The sequence below is a fragment of the Pholcus phalangioides genome, unplaced genomic scaffold (assembly GCF_987345545.1).
Source record: "Pholcus phalangioides strain wild (caught in Gottingen) unplaced genomic scaffold, Ppha-v1.0 ptg000015l_1, whole genome shotgun sequence".
NCBI classification, from domain to species: Eukaryota; Metazoa; Arthropoda; class Arachnida; order Araneae; family Pholcidae; genus Pholcus; species Pholcus phalangioides.
The window spans coordinates 89,628,416-89,654,491 of record NW_028301608.1 but is presented as its reverse complement, the minus strand read 5'-3'; the positions used below and the strand labels follow the sequence as shown (position 1 = coordinate 89,654,491).

At 34.3% G+C, this 26,076-nt stretch overlaps 1 protein-coding gene across 2 annotated transcripts; it reads right to left on the bottom strand.

The window, feature by feature from the left end:
• Positions 1-507: 507 nt before the first annotated feature.
• Positions 508-26,008, bottom strand: LOC149076994 (uncharacterized). Of its 2 annotated transcripts, none has more exons than XM_089244723.1 (12): positions 25,777-26,008; positions 20,735-20,792; positions 20,068-20,177; positions 18,309-18,375; positions 17,147-17,192; positions 14,545-15,773; positions 12,378-12,465; positions 11,222-11,342; positions 8,410-8,488; positions 4,248-4,295; positions 3,393-3,454; positions 508-2,405 (listed from the first exon to the last, which is right to left on the bottom strand). In XM_089244723.1, the coding sequence occupies exons 1-12, from the start codon at positions 25,860-25,862 to the stop codon at positions 2,321-2,323; spliced, it is 2,079 nt and encodes a 692-aa protein (XP_089100849.1). In that variant the 5' UTR covers positions 25,863-26,008; the 3' UTR covers positions 508-2,320. The 2 variants fall into 2 exon arrangements, with proteins under 2 accessions (XP_089100849.1, XP_089100850.1); XM_089244724.1 differs by having other exon boundaries at positions 2,074-2,405; positions 20,068-20,174; positions 25,777-25,995.
• Positions 26,009-26,076: the final 68 nt, after the last annotated feature.

Below are 26,076 nucleotides of genomic sequence, written 5' to 3'. Positions count from 1 at the left end.
TGTGATTTGATCATTTTTGTCGCACCACAGTCATTTTCTGCACACAAGGGCTAATTAGACCGGGACCTACAATTTATTGCCGATTCCGAACGGCAGGCTTGTTTTTTATACTTATCGAGAGGTTGGTGCACCAACCCCTCGATGAGGGACTCCCTTCAGTAGCAATTTTTTCTGCTTTTGTGAATATACTAGCCAACATGGGCAGCAAATGCGATCAGTTTCATCACCCGAAAATCAAAGCTGCAAATTACGAATGAAAGGCAAGTGGAGCAAGGATGAATTTGTAATTTTCAAGTCAACACAAGTAGTGTTTCTCTAGCAGGATACTGCATCTAAAATGCAATTGGGAATTCAAGCTCATTTTCAGAAAGAAAAAGATCAACCCCTTGAATGTTACAATCCCCTCAATTCTTTAAACAAAATGCATTTAAGGTTTGAGAAAAAATTAGCTGAGAAAAAAAGATACGATTACATCAATAAGCAAAAATAAAGGAGACTGGAGGATGTCCGAGTTAAAATTTGGCGAATTTATAGTATTCTGTTGAGCGTGAAAGTTACATGAAACAGTTTTTTTTAACTACACATAAATCAAAGACAAGAATAATATGCTTTCAGTGAAAACTTGTATTCAAGACCTGATATTTACCTTCAAAAGCTGAATATTTATATACCATTTATGCTATTTTTTTTATTGAAAAGTGTGTAGATTTATCTTCATCTAATAGTTTTCATAAGAGTTTTCAAATTCATACACTACGCATAGCAGCATAGATCAGATGCAACAGGGCCAATCTTCCCAGACATGAGACCCCCTTTCACAATTTGAATAGTTTTCTCTAGTTTCTTATGCAGAAAAACTTCCCATAATGATTCATTATGAAGCCACAGTGTGCTTGGCTATTGTTAGACCTGGTTCAAATGATGACACTAGTTAACCACCAGGTTATCCGTATAAGTGACAATGCTTTATTCTCAAATCATCTATGTTTCATACACTTTCTTCTAACAACATAAACTATCAATGTCAAACACACTAGATGACAGATTTTGTTCATTTCTTTTAAAAAACGAACAAAAAATGGGAGCTGAGTTGGGTTATTGTAATAGATTGAATGATATCTACAGGTCCCTACATTGGCCACTGTGATGATCGAATGGTCATAGTAACCGACTCGCATCATGATGACATAGGTTCACACCCCACCGTCACGCAATCAGAGGTTGTTGGTTGGCTGAAGTTGGGGTTTCTATGGTTTTCCAGAAATTTGTGCCTTGAAGTTAGAGGACACAAATGCGAGCCAATCTCCCGTCAAAAAGTCTTGCCACAGAGAGAAACAGGTCTACAATGATATAATTATTCAATCCTTACCCTTCACTCATAGTTTGAAAAACTGATGGCAGATGGAAGCACTATATACAAGCATTACACAGAAATGAGCTTCACACTAGGTTCACACCACATACACACGCATTTCCCAGCATGACCTGGACCACCTGCTAAAATCTCTTTTGAGACAGAGTGGTAGGCCATGATCTGGTTCGTAGGAGGTTGCTACATTGGATAAAAATTAGCATGGCATAAATAAGAAAACATTTGGTACCTTTCACACCAATAATTATAATGGAATAAGTGTTGACTGTAAAAGTTAAATTACAACACGGTAAATCATGAAAATTAGGTAAATTCCCAGACACCATATTTTACTGCACCTATTGTGCAAGACTCAAGAGTGCAAGGATTCATTCAACTCTTCTTGGATCCTTTAAAGAGATATTGGTGATACATTTTTTTTATGCATATATGGCCAAAAATAAATGTGGAAATATTGTGTGACTTCATTAAGTAAATGTCACAATGAATGTGTGCTTAATTCATGTTTAAGGCGATTTATCTGTGTCAGAAAGTGAAACTTTTATTTTGGCCAAGAAGTGTATTTTATATGCTCAGCGGCGAATCAAACTGGGGCCAGCTAACAGTTTCAAAGTTAATTATAGATGGTTGCTTAAAAACTTCCATGTCTTTGTCAGGATATGAACTTGGATCAATTGTATTGAAAGTAAGTGACCAAAACATCTGGTGAAAATTTGTTTAAATATTTTGTCACAGCCAAATACTTTTACATAATTTCATATAAATAATAATAGTCTTGAAAAAAGTGTTTTGTTTCAATGTCACATCAATAAAAAAAACAACTAAAATGAAGAAACATAACTGAAGAATTTAGGACCTGAAAATTGAAATAATAGAAGGAAGAAAAATTGTATTTCAATAATAAAGTTCTGTGAATAAAATAACCTTTGCTTGAAAACACATTTTTTTTCATTTATTTTGTACAGAAGAAACTGTTTCTGATGTAGATTTTTCTTCTTCCTCTCTATGTAGAGCCACAAGCTCAGACTGGAGCCTAAAATTAGAGAATTTTTAGTGTTTAAATAGTTTTTTTGTTTTTTTTTAAAAGAACAAAATAAGCATCTAAAACAATGTTTCTCAAAATTTTGTCACCCACAGCTCCTTTACCCAATTCCTGATTCATCTGCAGCTTCCCAGAATATTTTAGTAGATATTTTCACATAAAATAACCGCTTCAAAGCATAAATGATTAATATCTCCAGCTCTCAGTGAGGTGCTTAACAAAGGTTATTGATACATCAAGTAGTCATGATGCACACTTTAAGAGACACTGATCTGAAGATATGAGCATACTATATCAACTCTAGAAGCTTTTTACTTGAATTATTACCTCAAAAATAAAGGGGCCCCTCTTCCACGAGAGTAAAAAATGCTTACATTACATAATAGATTAGTAGTAACAATTCAGATGAATATATCCGCAAAAATTTGATGATAAAACAGACTGATGAGGTCTGCCAATTATTGTAAAGCAGAAACAATTTTGCAGTGGTTTCAAGAGGGATGAAATCCAAACTTCACGTTCAGGGTATAGTCACAATAAGTGTTTTGTTTCAATGTCACGTCAATAAAAAACCAACTAGGGAAGCAGTATAATTAATGACTTGTTGATAGGAGAATCATCCCTTTTCATCAACAGATATGATAAATCATTGTTCTTTTTTCTTTTTACAATAATTTTGAAATTCACTTCGTAAAAATGAGGAGAGGGGTCATCTCGTGGTCAGATGATAATCCCCTACATTCATTTTTTATGGCATACAAAACAATATATCTCAGAGCAGGAATTAATGCATGTGATGAATAATAATAAAAACCAAAAATGCCTACCGAAAAGAAAGACATCGAAATTTCAGTTTTAAAATTTTAAATTTTTTTGGAAATTTTTTAAATTATTTTTGGTTGAAAAAATAGCATTAAATGAAAATTTTGAAGTTTTTCCCTTAGTAAAAATACTTTCAATAATTGAAAAACATCATACATTATCCTCCTGTCAATTTTAACCCCAACTTCTTTTGACAGCTCACGAATTGATCTTTCAAGCTACGAAAAAGAAACAAAGGACAAAGAAAACATTTGACTGATTTCATCTAAGATTACATAACAGAATACAGTATATTGACTTATCGCATGAATGATATTGGTAATTATAATAAGACTATGGACATAAGTAAAATTAATTCATAGCGAAAAACTGAATAAAAGTAAAATTTCAATAACAGAGAACATAAGCCCCCAAAGTCCTCGTGTGGCACTTCTCTGATGCTTTCTAAATACATTTTTTACTTTCTACTGTGCAAGTACTCCAGGGTTAGAAAAATGAAATTTAATATTGATATCTGAAAATTTGCATTTTCAACACAACAGTTTATGAATACCTTGATATAATTTGCTTTAAAATATTTGGCAGATGACTTCAACACCAAGGCTTATTATTGCATGACAATGCGAGTCCACACAAGGTTGACCATACCATTGAAACAATTACCTATTTGGGTTTTGAGATACTGAAGCACCTTGCCTACAACCCAGATCTCACCACTTCTGACTCTTTGGACTGCTCAAAGAGGCTTTATGAAGTTGTCAATTTTCCATGGATAAAGATGTGTGTGTGTGAAACAGTGAATAAATGGTCGGAGCTTCAGCCAAACACTTTTTTTCAGAGGGAATTCACAAGCTTGTGAACGACTGGACTAGAAGCATCTAAAAGGAATGACTAAGTAGAAAAATTTCTTACCTTTTCAACACCAGCATTTGTGTTAATAAATTGAAAACAATAAAGAGAAGATAATTTTTTACTTTACCTTGTACTTTAGAGAGATAATTTGAAACTTACTTGACTGTTTCTTTTCCTTGTTATGGATAATTCCACAGCTTTCTTGATCTAGAAATATAAATAAAAAAGTAAGCTGTTTTAAGGTATAATTTTACTAGCAAAAAGCCAATGATTAATCAGTGGCCAAAATACTGCATTACTTAATGTAAACTTATGATATCGATCAAGGCAGAATTTAGGTTTGATGGGGAAGGGGGGCCTAGGCTACTGAAGGTAAATGACTCATTACACACAGGGTTATTAAAATAATCATCAGGTTTAAAAAAATATATAACTTAAAACATATAAATTGTACTGTTTAATAGTAAACAGAGCATGAAGAAGCAATTATTCCCCAAACATTCAATATTTCAAAAGTGTTTTGTGCATCAGAATATGCGACATCTTCATTGATTGTTTCAGTGCAACAAGCGTACCAAAGAAAATATAGATCACAGTTGTTGTTTCATCAGACAAGCCTTTAAGATCTAATCTGATCTTTTACTATTTGTGACTTTTTCCTTCGGGGTTTCATTCAAGATGCTGTGTACGTGCCCCCCACAGCCAGCTACTTTGAATGAACTCAAGAACCAAATTACCACCACTTTTTACAAACATCAATAGGCTACTGACATGCTGTATCAGGCAGGAATTGGACTACCATGTATATGTGTGGCGTGTAACGAAAGGAAGACACACACACAGAGCACTTATAAGTAGTGGGAAAAAAATTTGAAATGTCTCTGCTGCTTACGAGAAAATATCCATCTTGCTATCTGTAATACTTTTTGAAATATATTACTTTGAAATCCAATGATCATTTCTGAATCACCCTGCATGTCCAACTCCAGCTGCTCTGTCAACGACGGATTATCATGCTTTGTTGTGTTGAATATATAATTTATGGACCTACCGTGTGTGTGTGTGTGTGTAAATGTTTGTACTTCCGTGTTAAAATTTGATTTTCGAGCAATTTCTCTGAAAAATATCAGTTTCAGATTTTTCAGGCTCTCTGCAGACCTCTGGGCTTTAAGTCGCAGCCTGTGTCTAGCTTATAGGGGAAATCTGGGGCACTCATACCAATCTTTACTAAAAGTATGAAAATGAAAATAATTTATTCTATTTTGAATGAATTTTCAATAATAAATATTATTTTAATTAATGACCAATTAAATGAACAAGTGCATCTAAATAAAGCACAGTTATTAAATATTTTATATGAATAATATACATGACATCATATGCACAAAAATGTGTACATATGAATTAATTTTGAATGTACAGTCAACCCCCCCCCCCCGTACTCGCGGTTTCCGTATTCACATTTTTTTTTCTTCATTGAAAATTTTTTTTGCCAACACTCAGCAATCATCATTCACGTGTTTTGTTTACAAAATTTGAGTTTTACGTGTTTGGGATGGCTCATTTTTCTAGTGCTGCTGATAATGTTTCAAAAAGACAAAAAAAGTGAAAACTTTACAAAAAAAATTCAATTTATTGACTATATATGTTTGGAGAAAGTAAATCATTTGCTGCTGTTGTCCATCATTATGGAATCAATGAACCTACAGTGAGATATATGAAGAAAAAAGAATCTGAAATTCAATCAGCCGAGGTTGTAGCTGCACCTATGGTAGCGAAAACTTTGTATTGCCTACGGCATCCATGTGTTTCTCATACAGAAAAAGCTGTTTTTTTTGTGGGTCAAGACTGCCACAGAAAAGGTATTCCAATTGATTGTAATATTATAAAGGAAAAGGGGGAAAAAATTTTACTCCTCTATAAAGGAAAGAGCTAGTAAAATGTCTATTTCATTAGAACTTTATGCAAGTAAATGTTGGTTTCATAGGTTTAAGAAATGATTTGTATTATGCAATGTAAAAAAATCACTGACGATCAGGCCTCTGCTAACCAGGACGCAGCTAGAAAATTTCCAAAGAAATTATAAAACACATTGTCACGTTAACGAAACAGGTGGGGGAGAAGGGTTCAATGATATGGATATAGAAGTTGAACAGCTAATTAATAGCAATTTAGAGGCATTAACCGAAGAGGAATTAATGCAGCTGAATGACTGCTCCTGAAACTGAAGCTGTACTAGATGAAGATCAGGATAAAGAAGTAGAAGACCAGTTCACCATGTGTAACATAGTGGAAGGGCTTCGCAAGTTCAAAAATCAGCAATAGATTATTTTCATGACATAGATCCTTCTATAGTATGTTCTGTAGAAAAATTAGTAGAGGAAGCCTTATATCAACATACTCCAACACAATTGATGATATGAAGAAGAAACGGCAAACAGAAATTACAATGTTCTTTCAGAAAACATCTCCACCCTCTTTTACATATCCTTCTACCCCTACGTCACCCTGCTCTTGTTCTGATGTTCAATAAATGAGATATACAAAAAAAAAACTTATGGTTTCGGTTGTGCGCGGATTTCTGTATTCGTGGTCACCTCAAGAACTTAACCCCCCCAAATACGGGGGCCGACTGTATATAAGAAAAATATGAATCACATACATTTATTTTGACTCACAACATTGCCTTAAAATATGCTTATAATGATTGTACAGTCATTTAGGGAACTTATATATGACAAGGCAATTCTAATAGAACCAACTAGATGAATTTGCTATTAATTCGACATGATTTTCATATAACCACTCACAATTATGACATAATAATCCTTCAGCTATGGTGCATCAAATAGTGAGCAAATGTCTAACATTGCTGCAAGATTCAGAGACATATGGAATGTATGATTCCACAATATGTTAGTAGTGTGCAGGCAATACACACAGACATATACTACTGCCATCACTAAAATGCCCATACAACTCCTTTAAGCATTTCTCTGAGGAATTTAATGGAGTACACTGTCAAACAGTGAGTGTTTGTAAATGTACTGGGCAGTAGGATTGAGAGCCAACATACGATTAGAATTCAGGGGAACATTCAAAGGTAATGAAAAGCCAGCGAAACAGCAATGAAGTACTTTTCTTACAATTGGAAACAATAACACTTTTTAATAATTTCTTCTGGCATTTATGAGCAATATTTACCAAGTATTTCTATTGTTTTCAATTTGTGAGTTGACTTTTGGAGGCTTCTTATATAATCCAATTTGAACTTTCTCCTGGACTCCAATTGTATGTTGGCGATCGATCCTGTAGCCTGCACTACTACTAAACCCATACAAGCACCTCATCCACATTCCTCTATGGAATTTCTAATGAATTGGTACAACTTGCAATGTGTGTGTGTATGTGTTGTGAACCTGACGTGAAATTTGTTTGTGTAATGCTTGTTGTCTGTAGTGCTTCTATCTGCCATCAATTTTTCAAACTATGAGTGAATAATTGTATTGTCGTAGCCTTGTTGCTCTCTGTGGCGAGACTTTTTTAATGGGGAGATCAGCTCCAACTTTGAGGCACGAATGTGAGCCAATCTTCCAATGTAGCCTGCATTGCGAATACATTATGGAATTGTATGTGCACCACTACATGCCTTTGAACTTTGCAGAAAAAGTACTGCAATTTGTTAAGCATTCACACACCAATTTAATGCAACATGGACCAAGGATTATTCTGTCATAATTGTGAGTGGTTCCATGTAAATACTACTACTACTAAACCATACATGCACCTCGTACACATTCCTGTGCAGAATTTCTAACAAATCAACACATGCCGTAATACGTGTTCCGAGTGTATATGTGGCCCTAACACATTTATGTTGTTGAGTTGCGCTTGTTTCGTGTTCATGCTGTCATCTGTCTCCCATTTTCTGAAGTAAAGATGAAAATGTTTGTATTTTCATGTTTTGTCATTATCATGTTGTAGGTCTGTCTGCTCTCTGCGGAGAGACTTTTCCAAATAGAAGACTGACTCACATTGGCACCTTCAAGCTGGAAAACCACAGAAAACCTATTCAGCCAGCAACAGGAATCGAACCTGAATCCTCAGGACAAGAGTCCAGCACAATCACCACATGAACACACAGTGGCCTCCATGTAAATACTGCAAAACTACTAGCAAATTCATTGAGACTATTCTGTAAAAATCACCATGTGACATAACATCATCAACTTAAAATATAACATGATCTATCAAATAATGTTCTAATATGATATGAAATTATGATGAAAAAATATATACACAAACACACACATAAACTCACCACATCAGTTAAATCTTTCACCAAGCTTTTTTCATACTTTTTTAAAAGATCCACCATATTAGAGTCATTTGTACTTTCCCTGAAAAGAAAGAAAGAAATGATCCTACTAATCAAACAATAAATGATGTTATTATGTGGATATCAATTTTATGCAAAATACAGGAATGTTTTACCAAAATTTATTAACAATGGCATGTTAGTATGACTGAATGGGCAAAAATGATAAGAAAATGTAGAAGATAGCTTCAATTTTCAGCTGACAGTGAATTTTCATTGTTTTCTCAAGTGTCTTAATATAATAAGTATTGCTATGCTCCCACAAAATCTAAAATAAGTGATTTTGAGGTAATCCAAAATATTGTTTAATTGCAGCACGTTATAGAAAGTGCTACAGCATAATAAAGGCTAACAATGAAGTAAAACCAATTCATTGCTTCCCCAACAAAGAATAGCAGCTCCTCCAACAATTGCCAAAGCAGAATGCATCAAAAGCTGCTATATACGCCACAGAACAATCTCTGAAAGAAAAGTGGGGAAACACTATTATGTGAATTTTTACCATAAAATATTTTAAGTCAGCTGAGGGCTCATTGCATAACAATGTAAAACATTCTGCTTTGTGGCCAATAATGCTTAACAAAATTGTTCAGCATAGGATTTTAAAAATCATAGCATATCTGTAACTTGAAACAGATATCAAAACCTGATATTTTATTTCTGAAATTATAAATGAGAAAGACATCAGATTTTAGCATTTGGCAGTTTTTTGAAAAAATAAAATAAATAATACATATAATTTCATATTATGGGTCCAGTTTGAAAATTTTTTCAAAATATCTCATTTCATATTTATTACACTGCACTGCATATATAATTAAAATTTTACTTTGATCACAATGAAAAAAAAATATGCATAAAAGGATTTTTTGTGATTAACAAAAAACAAAAAAAACTAGAATTATAAATATTCCTTGCCAAGAAATATTCCTCCCTCTCTCGATAGGAGACTCTAGGTTAGAGAGCAATGTAGAAATGTGTAGTGCTTTCAATGACTTTTTTGCGTCAGTTTTTAATGGAGGTAATGATATTCGATATACGAGTGTTGCATGGGATAATAAAACCCTCAACGATATTCAAGTAGAAGACGTGGAGGTCCTAAATCTTCTAAGAAATGTATGTGCAAGCAAAGCACCAGGACCAGATGATATCTATCCAGGGTCCTCAGGGAATGTGCTAATGAATTGTTGGGGCCAGTCGCACAGATATACAGGAGTAGTGTTGCTGAGGGGATCATCCCAAGGGATTGGAAACTTGCTAATGTTGCTCCGATATTTAAGAAGGATAGTAGAGAGGCGGTGTCCAATTATTGTCCAGTGAGTTTGACGAGTTCCCTCTCAAAAATTTTGGAAATTATCATCAAAAGGCAGTTTGTGAAGTGGATAGACGAGAATAATGTATTGTCGGATAATCAGCATGGGTTCAGGAAGGGGAAGTCATGTGTGACTAACCTTCTGTGCTTCTATGATCACGTGACTAAGGCTTTGGGTAAGAGCCAAAATGTAGATGTTGTTTACCTTGGTTTCCAGAAGGCATTCAATCGGGTCCAACATGGTAAACTCTTGAAGGGTTTACACGAGATTAAAATTGGGGGCAACTTGCTGAATTGAATAGAATCGTGGTTAAGAGATAGGTCGCAACGAGTTATGGTGAACGGGAAATTCTCAGGTTGGACAAACGTCGCAAGTGGAGTTCCTCAAGGAAGTGTCCTTGGCCCCATACTTTTTTTACTTTTTATCGATAAACTCGATCAGGGTATCAATGGGGTTACTAGCAAATTCGCAGATGATGTTAAGCTAATGGGGGTAATCGGGAATCAAAACGATAGGGAGTTGCTCCAGACCAACTAAAACAGGATTGCAGCATGGGCAAATGAATGGAGCATGATGTTTAGCGTTGATAAGTGCATGGTTGCTCATTTTGTTTCGAACAACTCACGGTTCTCTTACGAGTTGAATGGTGCCACTATCCCGGATGCAACTAGAGTCGCCGATTTGGGAATTCTCATTGAGGAGGGAGCGGCTTGGGTTTTCTGAACATTGTTCAGCAGTGGTCAAAAAATCGAATAGAATACTTGGTCTCATTTTAAGAAAGGTCTCTTCGCGTTCTCCTAAAGTCATTCTTCCGCTTTTTCGAGGCTTAGTTCGTAAGGTTTTGGAGACCATACCTACAGAGGGACATAGACTTGGTTGAAGGGGTGCAGAGAAGAGCTACACGAGTCCTTATTGGCACACTGGGCTTGAGTTATGAAGAGAGACTTCATTTTTTGAATATGTTTACATTGGATGAACGCAGGATTGCTTTTACAAGGGAACACCAGTATCGATTGGTGAGGGACAATGCAAGGTTATGGTGTCGCAGGGAATTTTTCTCTAATAGGGTTGTTAATAAATGGAATAGCTTACCCCCGGAGGTAGTAAATTGTAACACAATTGACACATTGATCACAAAAAAGAAATACGATAAACATGTTGGGGTAAATCGAGAAGCTATCCATACTTAGAATAAGACAACCATAAGTATTCTTTATGGGCATTGAATAGTATTTTATTATGTGTATATATTGATTATAATTTTTGCTAATTGCAGTTTTAATTGGGTTGCTATTTTTTTTTTTTTTTGGAAATATATGACATCCATATTTTTATGGGCATCTTTTTCTCAGCCACCTCATTGGGTATTTTGCCTGTTGTGGCGTTGTATTTGTATAAGGGTATACAGTAAGAATAGCTTATATTATGTTATCTAGAGTTACCTGAATTCTTCAATAACATTGTGAATAACAGTGAGTGCTACTTCAAGATCTAGAATACTTGTCATATCTCTTGACATTCCTCCAATTTTGTACACCAATATATCTTCAATAGTTGTGATCTCTGAAATAAAAAGAACACAAACCATTTGATGTACACTGATATCGAATAAAAGGTTTAAATGCAATACTTGAACACATCATTAATTATACATTTTAGATGGCAACTAATGTATCTACTATTGGCTACAATATATCATTTTGTTGGGAGAATGTATCAACATAAATATGCACATGATGTACACTGCAAACTAGATCACTATGGGGCAAACAGAATAGCATGCTATAAACTGCTGTGTGAAATAAGTAACATGACCTTTTATATCCCGATTCACGGAAAATTAACATATTGAACTCGCTTTGAATTGACATATTTATTCAATTTTATTCTACTTTGTTAAGTGTTGAATTTCGTACAAAATTAATGATGCTCTACAATTTTGTAATTGCTTTTCTCTGCATCTCTTAAGTTTCTAAGATTGGTGTATTAACTAAGAGCATCTATAAATGTACCAGTCTTTTCATCCAGCATTATGAAGTAATTTTAGATAAAAACTACTTCCATAATTGTTGCTATTGGTATTTAAAGACAATGCAAGGAAATGAGGCTATAACTGTGAGTTCCAGAAGGCTTCTACAGTTACAGCTAATTAGATTTCTAAAGAATGTCTAAGGGGAAAAACATGTACATTGAAATTCACGAGTTTAATCCTTCACATCATGAAGATTTTTAATACAGTGAAAAACATATATAATGGTACTCCCTATAAGAATAATCGCCTATATAATTATATTACTTTATGATCCCAATGCATTTTTTTCATAGTGTAAATATACTTCATATATAATGATACATTTCTCCAGTCCTATAGGTATAGTTATATAGGCATTTCACAGTATTTCTTTCATTATTTATTATTGAGAATGAGTGAGACTGGGTCAGCAAATTAACAGCTGATATAACAAGCAGTTAATAAAGAAATATATTTTATACTCTTTAAATGTTTAGGCTTATATCAAAGTTTAGAAATTTTGTGAAATAAAATTCAAAATCAGAAAAAAAAGTTAGAAAACATCATAATTTATTCATCATATATACCTGGCCCATTTCTGGCTCTTTGGACAGGAGAATTAGGTTTCCGCTTTCTAGGAGCAGACCCGAAGAACTTTCTGTCCACTGACACCAACTAAAATAAACATTACGCCAAATTAATGCAATATGAACCAAACAAAATAGCATTAAGAATTACAGATGGAACAGATAGTGATTGGGTTAAATAACTGAACATTTGGTTCATGTTTTGGCCGAATACAGAATATTCAGTGGCTGAATATCAACTTTTCATAAAAATCATCATAATTATAAATAAAAATGTTTTTTTAAATTAAAAATAAAATTATTGATAATTTTAAATGACTGAAATGGCGAGAATAAGTGATGGCACATAGTCCCCCCCCCCCCCCCCGCAACTATTTGCCACATGAAAGAAACTCAGTCCCTTTCTTCTCATAATTTTTTTTAACCAGAAATCAAAAGTTGGAATGTGTGAGACTACCTTTAGTAAAATTCCCAGCAGTAAAGCACAAAGTCACCCCAGTTTACGATACTGCATTAAAAAAAAATCCAAATGAAATTCAATTATTGCAAAAAAATATTAACTTTCTAACTGCTACAAAAAGTTTTTAGACTGCTATTTCAAAGAATTTGAAGAACAATGGCAGGATATATGCTCCCCAAAGCAGAATGTTTTGCATTGTTCTTCAACAAGCCCCCCGACTAACTGGAAATGTTCTGTAAAAATCACCATAATAGATAAACTTTTTCTTAAAATTCTTCCAGATTGTTCTGCAAGGTAAGTGACAGATTTTGGCATATTTTGCTTTGGGGTATACACCTACTACAAAAATCACACAACTTTTCAGATAAAATGATAAATGGTTTTTAGTGATGAGTTGTGTACAGTATTTGCAAAGAAAAGATAATACAGTAAACCCTGTCTTTAACGGAATCGCAAGGGACAGAGATTTTCTTCATTGAACAAAGGTTCCCATTTAATAAAGGTTCAATTGATATAATGTGTAAAATCATGTAATGATCTCATAGGTAATTGAAATAAAATATGAAAATAAATTAATTGAAAATAAATTTGAAAATAGAAGATACAATTAATTATATTTAAAATAACTGAATATAAATAAATAAATAATTAGTCTATAATTACTAAATACTGTATTTAAGTTTTGGTATAATTTATATTAAGTTCTGTTTTTCTTTTAAAATAACGACATTTATATTCTTTTTAACTTCCACAAAAATTTTGAATTGGGGTGTCATTGTCTGTTGTGTTAGGTTCAGTTCGTACATTATCGTCTATGTTTATGTAATACTCAGCATCAGGGCCGTAACTAAGAATTTTGTGAGGGGAAAGAGAAAGACAGCAACATGATTTTGCTGTCTACCACTGTGAAATTCAATGATTTTATAATTGCTTTTGTTCCCACCTAAAATTTGTCAACCCATAAATTTTGCCACCAGGACAGAGAGTTTTACGTCCTTTCCCTCTCTCTAATTAATTACGGCCCAGCTCAGCCTTGCAATCACGGAATGCATAGAGCTTGCATACAATTTTGTAAGTCTTGCATATCATTTGGAAATTTAACCGTTGCACTGATTTCTCCCGTGGAAAAGCCTGCTTTTCCAAAAAATTTTGTAGCAATTTCAGAAAGCAACTGATTCAATACATATGGTTTATCAAACCACTGCATAAAGTACAGAAACGGTTTTTGCTAATCTAAGGGGTTGATGATGTAGAACTCGCATTTGCAAGCATAGATCGAGTAAAAAATTTCGGTACAGCACTTCAACATTTTGCATGATCCTTTGGTCTCAAAACACTCACAGTATTTGTGTGAAATTTTCCGTTAAAGGGTACAATTTTCCTTTTCGTTTCCAGATTAGACAGATTCCATTTAATTCAGGTTTTTTAATGTGTATCTTGGCATTGAAATCACGGGACCACAATTTTTTTTCATTGAAGACAGGTTTCTGCTTAATACAGGTTCCATTGAAGACAGGTTTTACTGTATTTCATGCATATATGAAAGATGTATACTTCCTTCGTTCCTCCCCCATGGGTAACTGTTGTTCCATTTCTTTTCACATAAGGGATATTAATGTCATGCATTAGAATGAAGTAAAACAACTAGGTGAATGGCAGTAAATTTTTGTCAATTTTTTTGATAGACAGAAAAAAAAAATACTTCACCTCTTCAACTTCAAAATCTATATCACTTGGCAACATTTTTCTTTTTAAATAAGTATCAACTTTAAGCGTAGGATGATAGAACTTTTTTTTCTTCACAGAAGGCGGCTGAATTTGAATGTCCAGAAACTGCGTGTCATCAAGATCAGAATATGCAAAAAATTCATCTGCATCATCACCATCATCTTGCTCTTCAACTACTTTTGACATTGTCTTTCGCTCACGATGAGATATTGATCCTTCTAGATCTGAAGAGTCAGGTGCACTATCAAGGCTCTCAGACAATTGTTCTTGAACACGAGAATGCACTGATATATTATTCTGCTTCCCACCATCACTTCCTAAATTATTTATAGTCCTCAAAGAACTTGTTTGTCTACCAATATTTTTTGAATTATAAGGAGAAAGTAATACGATTGTATTTTCAGCTAGATGTGTTCTTGCTGTACTTCTACGTAAAGTTGAATATGGACTTTTGGGTTTTACACTGTTTATTGTGGTATTCAAAATTTTTTCTGTATACATCTTTTCTTCCGCAATATTCTTCATATTTTTACGTAAATTACTTTTATTTTTTCTACCAACACTCACAGCAGTTGCATTGCTACTTTGAGACACTTCCGTAGCAGCATTTGAAGCTTCATCTGCTTGTTCAATATTAGATTTGCCTCTAATAGAGTCAACATGAGACTTAATTAAAGAAATTTCTTCTGCCAGAGACATCTTTTCTGTGACAGACTTTAAGGGATTTTGTGACTCTACGACAAGATTTATTTGGGAATTTGAAGGTACATCAGATTCCTCACTATCTGGAACAAGATCAGTATCAGACTGAGCAAAAGAGGCATAAATATCGGGACGATCTTCATTTTCAGAAATCAAAATATCTTCTTTCCTATAACTATATGATCTTTTCTTCTCTGGGGATTTTGACTTTTGACTTACATTAGCAACTGGAGTTTCTTGAATACTAGTAGACGAAAATTTACTTATCAGGTTACGAACTGCAGGAGCTCTTTTTTCTTGCAAAGCTGGTGTATCTAGATTTTCATACGGTCTGGCAGTGGAAGTGGATGCAATCACTGGTATATTTATGTCTGGTCTGTGACTAGATGCTTTGAAACTCTCAGTAAAACTGGCAATAGTATGGCGTCGCTTAGGAGGGATGGTGTTTTCCTTTTCTGCCTCTTTGGGATGAGCATACTGATTAGATACAAACGAGACTGAGGAATCTGAAAAAAAAAAAAAAAAATTACTGTTGCAAAATTTGTGCATTAAAAGTGAGTTCAGATATACTGAAATATATTTTTACCAATGTAAATGATTTCAAAAGTGTCACTGAGCAAAAATAAAGGCGAAGGTATATTCTATGGGATGTGAGCATGTAAGCTATATGTGTAAAAGAAGAGAAATAAAAAGCAAACATATGCTTGGATAAAATTTTCCGTCGAAAATTTCCATTTTCCTGATGATTGTAAAAAAGCACCCTGAATTCATTTGAGGAAAGCACAGGACACCTTACAAAGGCAGCATAAACACAGTGGGAAAAAAATCCTAGCACCAATTAGATAAAAGTGCCGAAACAACCATACTGCCTCCTATGACCTATAGTGTTCGAATAAAATGAACAAAATTTATAATGAATTAGAATCAGTGCCCCAATCAATTTATAGTGCCTATGACTTGTGACAAGAGGTGCTCCATGGTTTACTGCATTTATACACTGATGCAGCTCAAACAATCATTTCTGTATGAGAAGGGTGATTTTAAAAAAATTGTAAAAAATAAAATAATAGCAAAAGAACAGAAACAGATATTATTCTAACTTCAAATATCAATTCTTTATATTATCATAGTTGAGAAAAAATTTTCCCACGAAAAGTAGGTTTGATAAACAAGATGGAAATTAGGTTAGTGCTTGATTTGGTGTATTACCCTAGATAACTAAATTTAAATCAGTGTTACTCAGTTGTCTATTAAATGAATGTTTAGTTATCTAGAGGTAGGCACATAAAAGGGAAGGAAGAGTAATCTATATATTGGCAAACATGGTGTATTTCGATAATTTTGAATGAATCATTTAGCAAATACTCTTCATTTTCATTCGACCAATGTAAGAAAATTTATTATGAGTTACTTTGTTTCTGTCTGATTTCATTTAATATAATTGAATGTAGTAATAATTAATATAATTTAATATAATTAATAACATCATTGACATTAAAAATGACATTTGAAGTTGGAAGGAAAACCACGAAGTAAAAGAACTTTTAAAAGTCATAGGTTTTCTAATTTTTATGCCATAAAAATTAAGAAAATCTTTAACCCTTTAAGCGGTAATGATGAGACATTTAACCTCGATAAAAGGCTCCTATTTTAGCACAGACAAGCCCAGATATTTTGTTAAATTGATTTATCAATGGGAAAACTTTCCCTATTCTCCTTAATTTGCACCTGCTAAATCGGAAGAAAGCCTATATCATTAAAAACAGATATGACATTTTGGGGGGGGGGGGGGTTCAGTGATTTTTAATTGCCGCTTAAAGGATTAATAATATAAAACCAACTCAAGGCAAAAATGGTACTTGAATCTTTACTACTATACCTTCCTGACTGGTTTCACTGATGTCACTGTAGGCAGTGTCTTTTTTCTACAGAAACAAGGGGGAAAAAACCATTTTAGAGATTCTTGAGGAGAAAAATGCTGTCAAAGAAGTTTTGTTAAATAATCTGAAATGAAAAAAGCATAAAAAAATAGCAATGTGTCTTTAAACTAGTCTGGTTCAATAAGTTTACTGATTTCCCACTTTTTTTTATCAGAAACATTTCATTTAAATGTCATTCATTTTTCAAATGAACTTTTCATTTCATTAATCAATATAATTTTGATATTAATTAAGAGTACATCTGATTTTTCCACAACACCAAATTCTATCCGATATTTATTTATATATATATCTGAAGATTTTTATTCCATTTTTTTCAACAGCATCATGGTTCTATTGACAGAAATATCTTTTCCTTATATCACAAAAACTATTGTTGAACTCACCCATTAGTATCAGGATAAATAGTTTTGCCTATATTCTTCATTTTTTATGATGTTTTCATACTTGTTTTTGATAAAACTTCCATTTGTGGTAATGTTTAAACGATAAGCCCTCAAATGTAGAATTTGCATATATAAGTTTAAAAAATAGAAAATTTTCCCCATAGAAAGCCCGTTAAATTTGTGCTTCTCAGCCATTTTTCAATATTTTCAACTACTACTTTGCCAAACACCAACTCCAGTTAAATTGCCATATGACAATTTCTAACCAATGGAGTTGGGTGGGAAATGAAGGTGTCCATCTTTAATTGTCCCCCCAGGCTTGGTAGGTAAAGAACTTGTTTTTGATGTTCTTCCCTGGATCAAACTTGTAGAATCTGACAGTAACTTTCAAGATAGAAGACGAGCATTTCACCACTGCATCACTTGGGCGCTAATATTTTCAACTAAAAACTTTTATATTGTGCTTCATTACAACACACATTCAAGTATCTCATCTTTTACCAGAGATCCACTGTTAGAAATTTAACATTAAAACCCAAAGTCATCAGTTACATTATATTTTCATTATATTACTGCCTTTATACTCCTAAAATACACTATATAACAAGGGGGTTACACCAATAACTTATTTTATAGCAGGTTAACTCAAATACAAATCACAGCACTTTTAACACATGGAAAACTTCATGAGAACAAATGTAAATGTTTATACTACCTGAGTTTGATTAAGGCTGTGAGGTAAACTAAAGGCAAAAGTCCTTTTTGTGGGTACTCGCATTCGCCTATATATAAATGCATCAGAGTTACAAAAAATATAAGCAAAATAAAAACTGTTCAAATTGTAAAAATATACTTAAAAGAAAACTTCACATAGAACGTTGAAGAGACTCAAATATTATCATTTTCTTGAACATCTAAGATAGATTCTCATGAAAAAGAATTTTTTATTCCAAGGTTAATGTCAGAGTCGTATTAAGTAGGCCTACAGGGTTAAGTACATTTAAAGTTAGAATTCTTCAGTACTGCACATGCCAGTATATGATGTTGCCTAATAAAGATTTATATTGTAAAATATTATCTGGATATTTAACAACCTAATGACGGATAAATATGGAATTTTAGGATATTCATTCCATATAGTCATCATAAATTATGTTTAATTTTTTTGCTGTTATCCCTTGCATAGTGTTAGGAAAAAAAAATCAATTACATAACTATTTAAATCAGCATTCTTCAACTTTTTTACACTTGCACACCAGTTAAAATAATTAAACAGAAGTAAAAAAAAAGGGGAAAAATAAGAACTATAGCATGTAAAAGCAAGCAAGTTACTAGAAAGAATCCTTTAGTTTCTGCAGTTGTCGTAAATATGACACATGTAAACATACCTAAAAACTGTGTTTTGCTTGCCTTGTAAAATCATTTTTGAGATTTTTTTTTGTGGTTCACATGCTTTTCCATGTAAACGTCTCAATTCCCAAACCCGCTGATGGCCAATACAAATAAAAACCAAAATAAAGAATGTACTTTATTAATTTAATCTAAAATTATATAGCAACTATGTGAGTTGGGAGAAATGTTTCATGGATCAGCATTGGAAGAACACTGAGCTTTCACGAAGACACTTTTCTCTCAGCATAAAATATATCATTTTTGAAATTTCTAAATTCAATTTCATTGGAAATTTTATGTAAACATGTAAGTAAATTTCATCACAAAAGATTCTTTAGACTGGTGTCACACTATAAATATTTTTGACAAAGTCATTTTATAAAACTTTTATTCAAATTAATTTTTTCTTCATCTTTATTAGTTATCTTTGTCTTATATCAAAGTTACACTATTACACTGTTACCATTAAAAAGTTATACATACGGGGGGGGGGGGGGGGGAACTCAGGAGAAATATTTCAGAGAAATATTTAGAGTTACTAACCTTCAAAAAACCTTTAAGGGGCCGTTCAAGTATTACGTCATCATCGATGGGGGGGGGAAGGGAGTTTCCGATTTGCTGACTTTTGATGATAAGGGGGGAGGGGGGTTTGGACAATGCTTACGTAATCAACCACCCCTTATGAAAATATGAGTTAGGATTCAGTGGGACAGAGCTGATGACGAAATTTTGCTAACAGGGGGGGGGGGGGTCAAAAATGGCTAAAAATTTGCTTATGTAATACGTGAACGGCCCCCAAGATGACTATGACACTGTCATATTTTTTTTTGGCAAACTTATATTTTATATAAGATCTTTCACAAAAGAACTTTTATAGTGCAATACTGGCCTTACAGCAGTTCCAGAGTTAGGGCGGGGGGAATAAGTACACTTATCCAGTAAATATATGCAGCACTGGTAACAACAATGCATTTTCACTACAATTCTTATTACATATTTTTTTACAAGCATGTAGTTTATGATGTGCCAACTTCAACTGAAGAGTTGCGGTGAGAGAAAAGAGCTATAAATCTTATATTTACATCAGTGGTCTTGAAGCATCGGGAACCCTGCTGGGAATTTCTTGTCCCTGGGCCTGTGAACTTGCATCAGATGAGTATCCACTAGCTGCTTCCTGTGGTGAATCACCCTGCTGAAGAATATTAATGCAAAGAACTGATTGTTCAGCAGAATAACAGGATGAGCTTCCAAATAATTTTTAAAAACAAACACAACTCACAAAATCAGCAAAGACTAGAAACAAAATAAAAAAATAGAAACATCAATTTACTTATATCTGTAATTACACTGCATTTTGCTATTTAAAAATGCCCTCTTAAAAGTTTTAACAAAAGAAATTAAAAAAAAAATAATTTTAAAGTGATTTTTAAGTATCCAGCAAAAACAAAATTTTTGGGGCTGAATGGGAAAGCATGAACTTGCATTGCTCCTGTTAAACACTTTGACTCCAGAGAGAAGGGATAAATTATTACCCTGAGCTTGACAACACCAAATTTATAAATCTTACATAGGAATACTTGAAGGTCACCAAAACAAAAGAAAACCTCCCTTCATTTTGACCATTTTTTGGAAAAAAAAATACTTGGCTCCTAAGAAATTTGGCAGCTGCCTAAATTACTCTTTTATTCATCATGCCATGAACAATACACAGTCTGAGTGAAAATAAAACATTCTGTATTTTAACATTACCTCAACAGGTTCCTCGAAATGAAATTGATATTCCCTTTCACTTGTTTTTCGTAACCTCCTAAATAAGAAATAGAGATATATATAAAAAATTTGACTAATTAAATATGCTACAATAACAGCAATTAAAATCAATACACAGTAATCTTGACTCGTGTCGCCATGCATTTATGTTATACAAATGATTTTTTTCCTTCAAAGTTAGACCCAATTTGAGCAAAGATTTCGGTGACACGTTCTTAAAATAAAAATTCTGTGATAGCCACATAAAAAAGATGGATAGATAATGAAGAACTAAGAAAATTTCCATATTTTTACCCCTCCCCTAAAAAAACCAACAATACTATAAACTTTGCAACTCCTATTTTGAAGTAAAGAAAAATACTGTATATACTAGTGTATAAGCAGAGTTTTTTTTTTGTGGAAAAATTTGTTCCTCAAGTAGGGGGTGGGGGGGGGGTTGGCTTATACTCGGGTCAGTTTTTGATGAGAAAATATTGACCCCCAGCAATCAGTACTCATTTTTGTAGCAGTGTTCGAGAAACTGACATTATTGGTATGGGATATGTTTAAACCCCACAGATCCAATAATGTCAAAGCAGAGGCAAAGAAATTGAAAAGATCATTGACTTTGATACAAGGTGGGCTAACGTCGATTGTACAGCCTTTAGATGTGAGCATCAACAAGCCTCTCAAAGACTATTTGAGGAATTTGTGGATCAAATGGATGAGTTCTGATGATAAAGAAACTACAAAAAGTGGTGCCTTAAAAAAACTTGGTATTGGCCTAGTCTTCCAATGGGTACATGAGGCATGGAATTCTGTTTCCGCCGATCCTTCAAAAAGTGTAGCATCAGCAATGCGATCGACAGAACTGAAGATGATATTCTCTTTGAAAGTAACAACGGCGATGACAGCCCAGATGAGAATAAAAACAAAGATGCTGCCCTCCCTATGATGATCTGATGGATTGCGATGAGCTTGGAGACTCAGAAGAAATGGATTAAAAAGTTTGAATCATTTTCTATTGTAAATTTTGCATGAAAATATAAGATTTTTTTTCTGTAAAATGCACATATTTTATGGGGTCCGCTTATACATGAGTATATACAGTATTTATTAAATATTCCTCATAAACAAATTTTTTGATCTTCGAAGTTAGTTACACTGGTGGATTTATACCAAGATTATAAGTGGATATGTACAACCCCCCATTTCCGAAACTCCTGCGACCCATAAGCAATAAAATACTATTATATAGTATAGGCCTACTACTACTTGGTGACTACCGTTAAATGTGTATAAAGAACTCCTTTTTGCCAAAAAAATTGGGTCCCCTCCCCCCAAAAAAAAATTTTTATACACGGATATAGCATTACAGATTTATATTTTTCAACTTTTTTTAAAATTCCAAGTCCAAAAACTCAGGGGATTTGATGCAATAAGAATTTGGCGACGCCCTTGCTTTAAGTGTTCGAGCATCATTAAAAGTATCAAGATTTGTTCTTACTAAATCACAGGTTTAAGTTTTGAATTCAATAGGAGATAACAAATTCTGGGTTTCATCAGACAGAGGTGAACCCTTAAAATGTAAGTGGAATAGCTGTAGTTAAGTCATTTTTTGGCAACGTATTGTAAATAATACAACTGTGAGAGCGAAAAATACTCCCTAGGTTCAATAAAAACATGATTGCAAGATCAAAATTATAACCACTAACAGGGGTGGGAAGTGACTAAGTCCACTTTGGAGCAGCAAGATTCAGGATTCGGAGCAGTTTTGGAGCAGCAAATATGGGATTCGGAGCAGATATTTATAAATTGGAACAGTGAAATTAACAAGAATATTTTCGTTAACCCTCAACCCTTTTCAAAATAAAACTGCACTGTCTTTTGATATCAAACATCTTTTCGTCAGCTTGATTTTTGTTTTTGGTGTTTTAGGCTTTTGACACCTTGTTTGAAAGAGCAGCGGTCATAAAATTTTTTGCACCCGCCTATTTAAGATGATTTTTGCTTACTGAGGGCACTATTTGCTGCCTTGAACAGCAGCACTTCAAATGAGCTAAAACATTTTTATAAGTTTTCAATTTTTTTATACTTGAAAAGATTTTGTTGCAAAATGGGAGAGAATTTCGGAAGAATCAACACGATGTTTGGCGATTCAGCACTCATTATCTGGCGAGATTGGTGATCTGACACTCGTTATTTGGCGATATTGACGATTTAACGCTCGTTATTCGCCAAAGTTTCTAAACTAATATCCGTAATTCGGCGGACATGCGCTTTTTACTCCCGGAATGAAATTTTTTTTCACGAAACATCGGGATTTAACACAATGACGATCGACTACAGTAATTTCTGTTGCTTCCAGTGGCGACTTTTTTTTTTTAAACGGAAACACTCGCATTTGCACTTTGACGCTGAAAGACATTGCAAACCATCTTCAGTTCGACGATCGCGGATAATATCGGGGTTTCACAATGGAAAGCCCGATGAGGGGCCGATAATTTAAGGCGGTAGTTTAGATATAGTGGAATAAAACACGCTCTTCTCGGAAAGAATCGTTTCGTAGCTAGCTGGAGCAAAAAAAATTTTTCGTCCTTTCCGAAATTCCGAGCATACTGAAGCAAAATTCGCTATTTGGCGCAGAAAAATACGAAAATAAGCTATTGGAGCAGGATGGCGCAAGATATTAGTTTTGGCGCAATTGGCGCAGAGTTCCCACCCCTGCACTAATTTTCTAAAAATTGATTAAAATGGAAATAAAAAAATGAATCCGAAAGAATCCACACAAAATCCTGAGAACAAATTCCAAATGAAATATTCCAAAAAAAAACACCAAGGGGTAACATACTGTACTGGGAAAACGGTATGTACGATACAATGTATGATGAGCAAAAAAAAAGCTCCAAAATACTAGTCCCAATTAATTCAATTGCTGAAGTCTATGAATTACGAAAGCCTGGATAACCAGCGGAGATCGAGATGTTGTTCGGAAAGAAAATTCACATTCCTCTGTGGGTAATCGAACCACCAATCTCTCACTGTCCGGGAGAGTGTTCTAACCATTGAACTACAGAGGACAGACATTTTCAATGTGAGAGATTGGTGGCTCGATTCCCCACAGAGGAATGTGAATTTTCTTTCCAAACAACATCTTGATCTCTGCTGGTTATCCAGGCTTTTGTACTTCGTATGAAAAGCGGAGAGTGACATCGTTTCTTTCTGCTGAAGTCTATACAAAAGCCTGTTATTACTAGCGACCTCCACTGTGTGACATTTTTTTCCAGACAATAACAACATTAAAAACAAAGAATGGCAACCCAGAAGCCTAGGGAAATAAAATATGGCACAGGGAAAAAAATTACCGACCAGGAAGAAAAGAACCAACAGGCTAGAAAAGAAACTGCCAAAGAAAAAAAAAAAAAAAGAATATACAGTAGTCGCCGCTTATGAGAATAACGTTTTGTTCAGCCATTTTGATTTTTATAAGTGGTTGATAATCGTGTTCATCTTTGTCGTTATTCTTCTAGTTGCTAGTGTAGTATGGAGGGAGTGAAGTGGGGCCTACAGGCCAGATTATGTTTTTAGTGTAAAAGCTGAAAAAAGAAGCCTTATCAATTTTTATTAAATATTTTAATTTCTAAAATTTTAAATTCGTTTAAACATCTATAGTATATTGTTGTCCTTATACATCGTTCGTGTCAAAGTAGACTGACTGAAATGCTACTCTGTAACTGTAATACTACTGTACTATTGCCATCGCCTAAAAACAAAAAATAAATAAAAACCCTCTTAGAAGGAACAAAAGGAAAATCTGAAATCCCCCTGAGAAAATTCTGCGAACGCCTATGTTTGTGAATGATCAAAAATATATTCTATAAATCCCCACTATTGAGATAATTTTTTTTCTTTCTGATTCTTATAACTGATGATTTTCCTACGTTAAATCAGCATGTTTTTCGTTTCAATCCTTATAAGTGGTTGATTCTTATAGACAGCAATTCCAGTGGCTAATGTACTATAGATGTGTTTTGACCCATTCCTTTACGGAATTTCTAATGATTGATATATGCCGGAATGTACTTGTTGTGAATATAATGCGCAGTTTGTTCCTGTGTGATGCTTCTAATGTGTAGTGCTGCCATCTACATCAGTTTTTGTAACTAAAAGTGAAGTGTAAGGATTGACTACAGGGTTGCAACTGGGGGAGGGGGGGAAGTGCTGCAGGTCTCGTGCCCGGGCGCTAGACCAGAGGGGAGCGCAAATTTCATTCTGAAACCTGTGTCATTGAACATTACAAAAGGGCATCCAAATGCCCCAGGTATGTTGCCCCAGGTGACCAAGCATTTAGTTGCAGCCCTGATTGAATAATTGTACCACTGTAGGCCTGTTGCTCTCTGTAGCGAGACTTGGCTTGCATTTGCACCTTGAAATTAGGAACCACAGAAAACCAACTTCGGTTTTTAGTCTCCTCAAAAATCCTGTTTCAAGGACTGAAGGCATTTTTCACCCTGACCCTTTACATGTAATGGGACCATGGCCCCCCACATCCTGTAGCGGGGCCCTAGGCTGGGATCTTTTGCAGGCCCCTCGGTCAGACTTTTAACAGGCCCCTTCTGTAGTTAATTTACAGCGTGAAAAAGCAAAAAAATTATAATCGTCCTGCCCAGGGCTAGAGCTCTGTCAGGCCCCCGCCCCCCCATATATGGGGGCCATGAATAGGACAGAGGATCCTGAGATAAATGCTTTCTTTCATTGGCCGTGGAATTCCTCCTCGCGATGGTCTAGCTTGCCAAAAAAAAAAAATTGCCGAATTTCTTTTTTGTCGATCATCTTCATATTCGCAATGATGTTTGGCGAGCAAAAAAATTCTAGATCGCCAATGGGCAAAAACGTAGGCGAAATCACAAAATTTGGCACAACCCCGCTTATTAGAGATTCTATAAGCGGGTCTATTAACTTTTTCGTTTTAGAGGGATTTATCGTTATATCGAATATCATTGAAGTGAGGTTTCACGGAATTATTGTTCATTCATACTCACATCATAGGCCTTCTATTAGCGGCTACTAAAGACACCCTTTTGCCTTTTTTACTTCTCGATCCATTTTGCTTATTTCCTTTCGCCATATTTCACCAAAATATTTCGGCCTCGACTCTATTCTATTCTAATTTCATGGACATTCGTTCTTGATCAATTTGGTTTTTCCCGTTATTAATGTTCAATATAGCGACATCTGCATTACTAGCCGCCAAAGTTTGTCTTTTCTGATTCTGGCGAAATAAACATACGTCTGGTCTTCTCACCTATTAAAGAGAAAAAAAATATGTTGACCATTTGTCC

Excerpts from the sequence above, each read along its gene's own strand:
- LOC149076994 (XM_089244723.1), bottom strand. The coding sequence starts at position 25,862 with ATGGCGAAAGGAAATAAGCAAAATGGATCGAGAAGTAAAAAAGGCAAA. Across the intron at positions 8,489-11,221 it reads AATGTTATTGAAGAATTCAG|GGAAAGTACAAATGACTCTA; the intron begins GTAACTCTAGAT and ends CTTTCTTTTCAG. Across the intron at positions 2,406-3,392 it reads AAAATTGACAGGAGGATAAT|GCTCCAGTCTGAGCTTGTGG; the intron begins GTATGATGTTTT and ends CTCTAATTTTAG.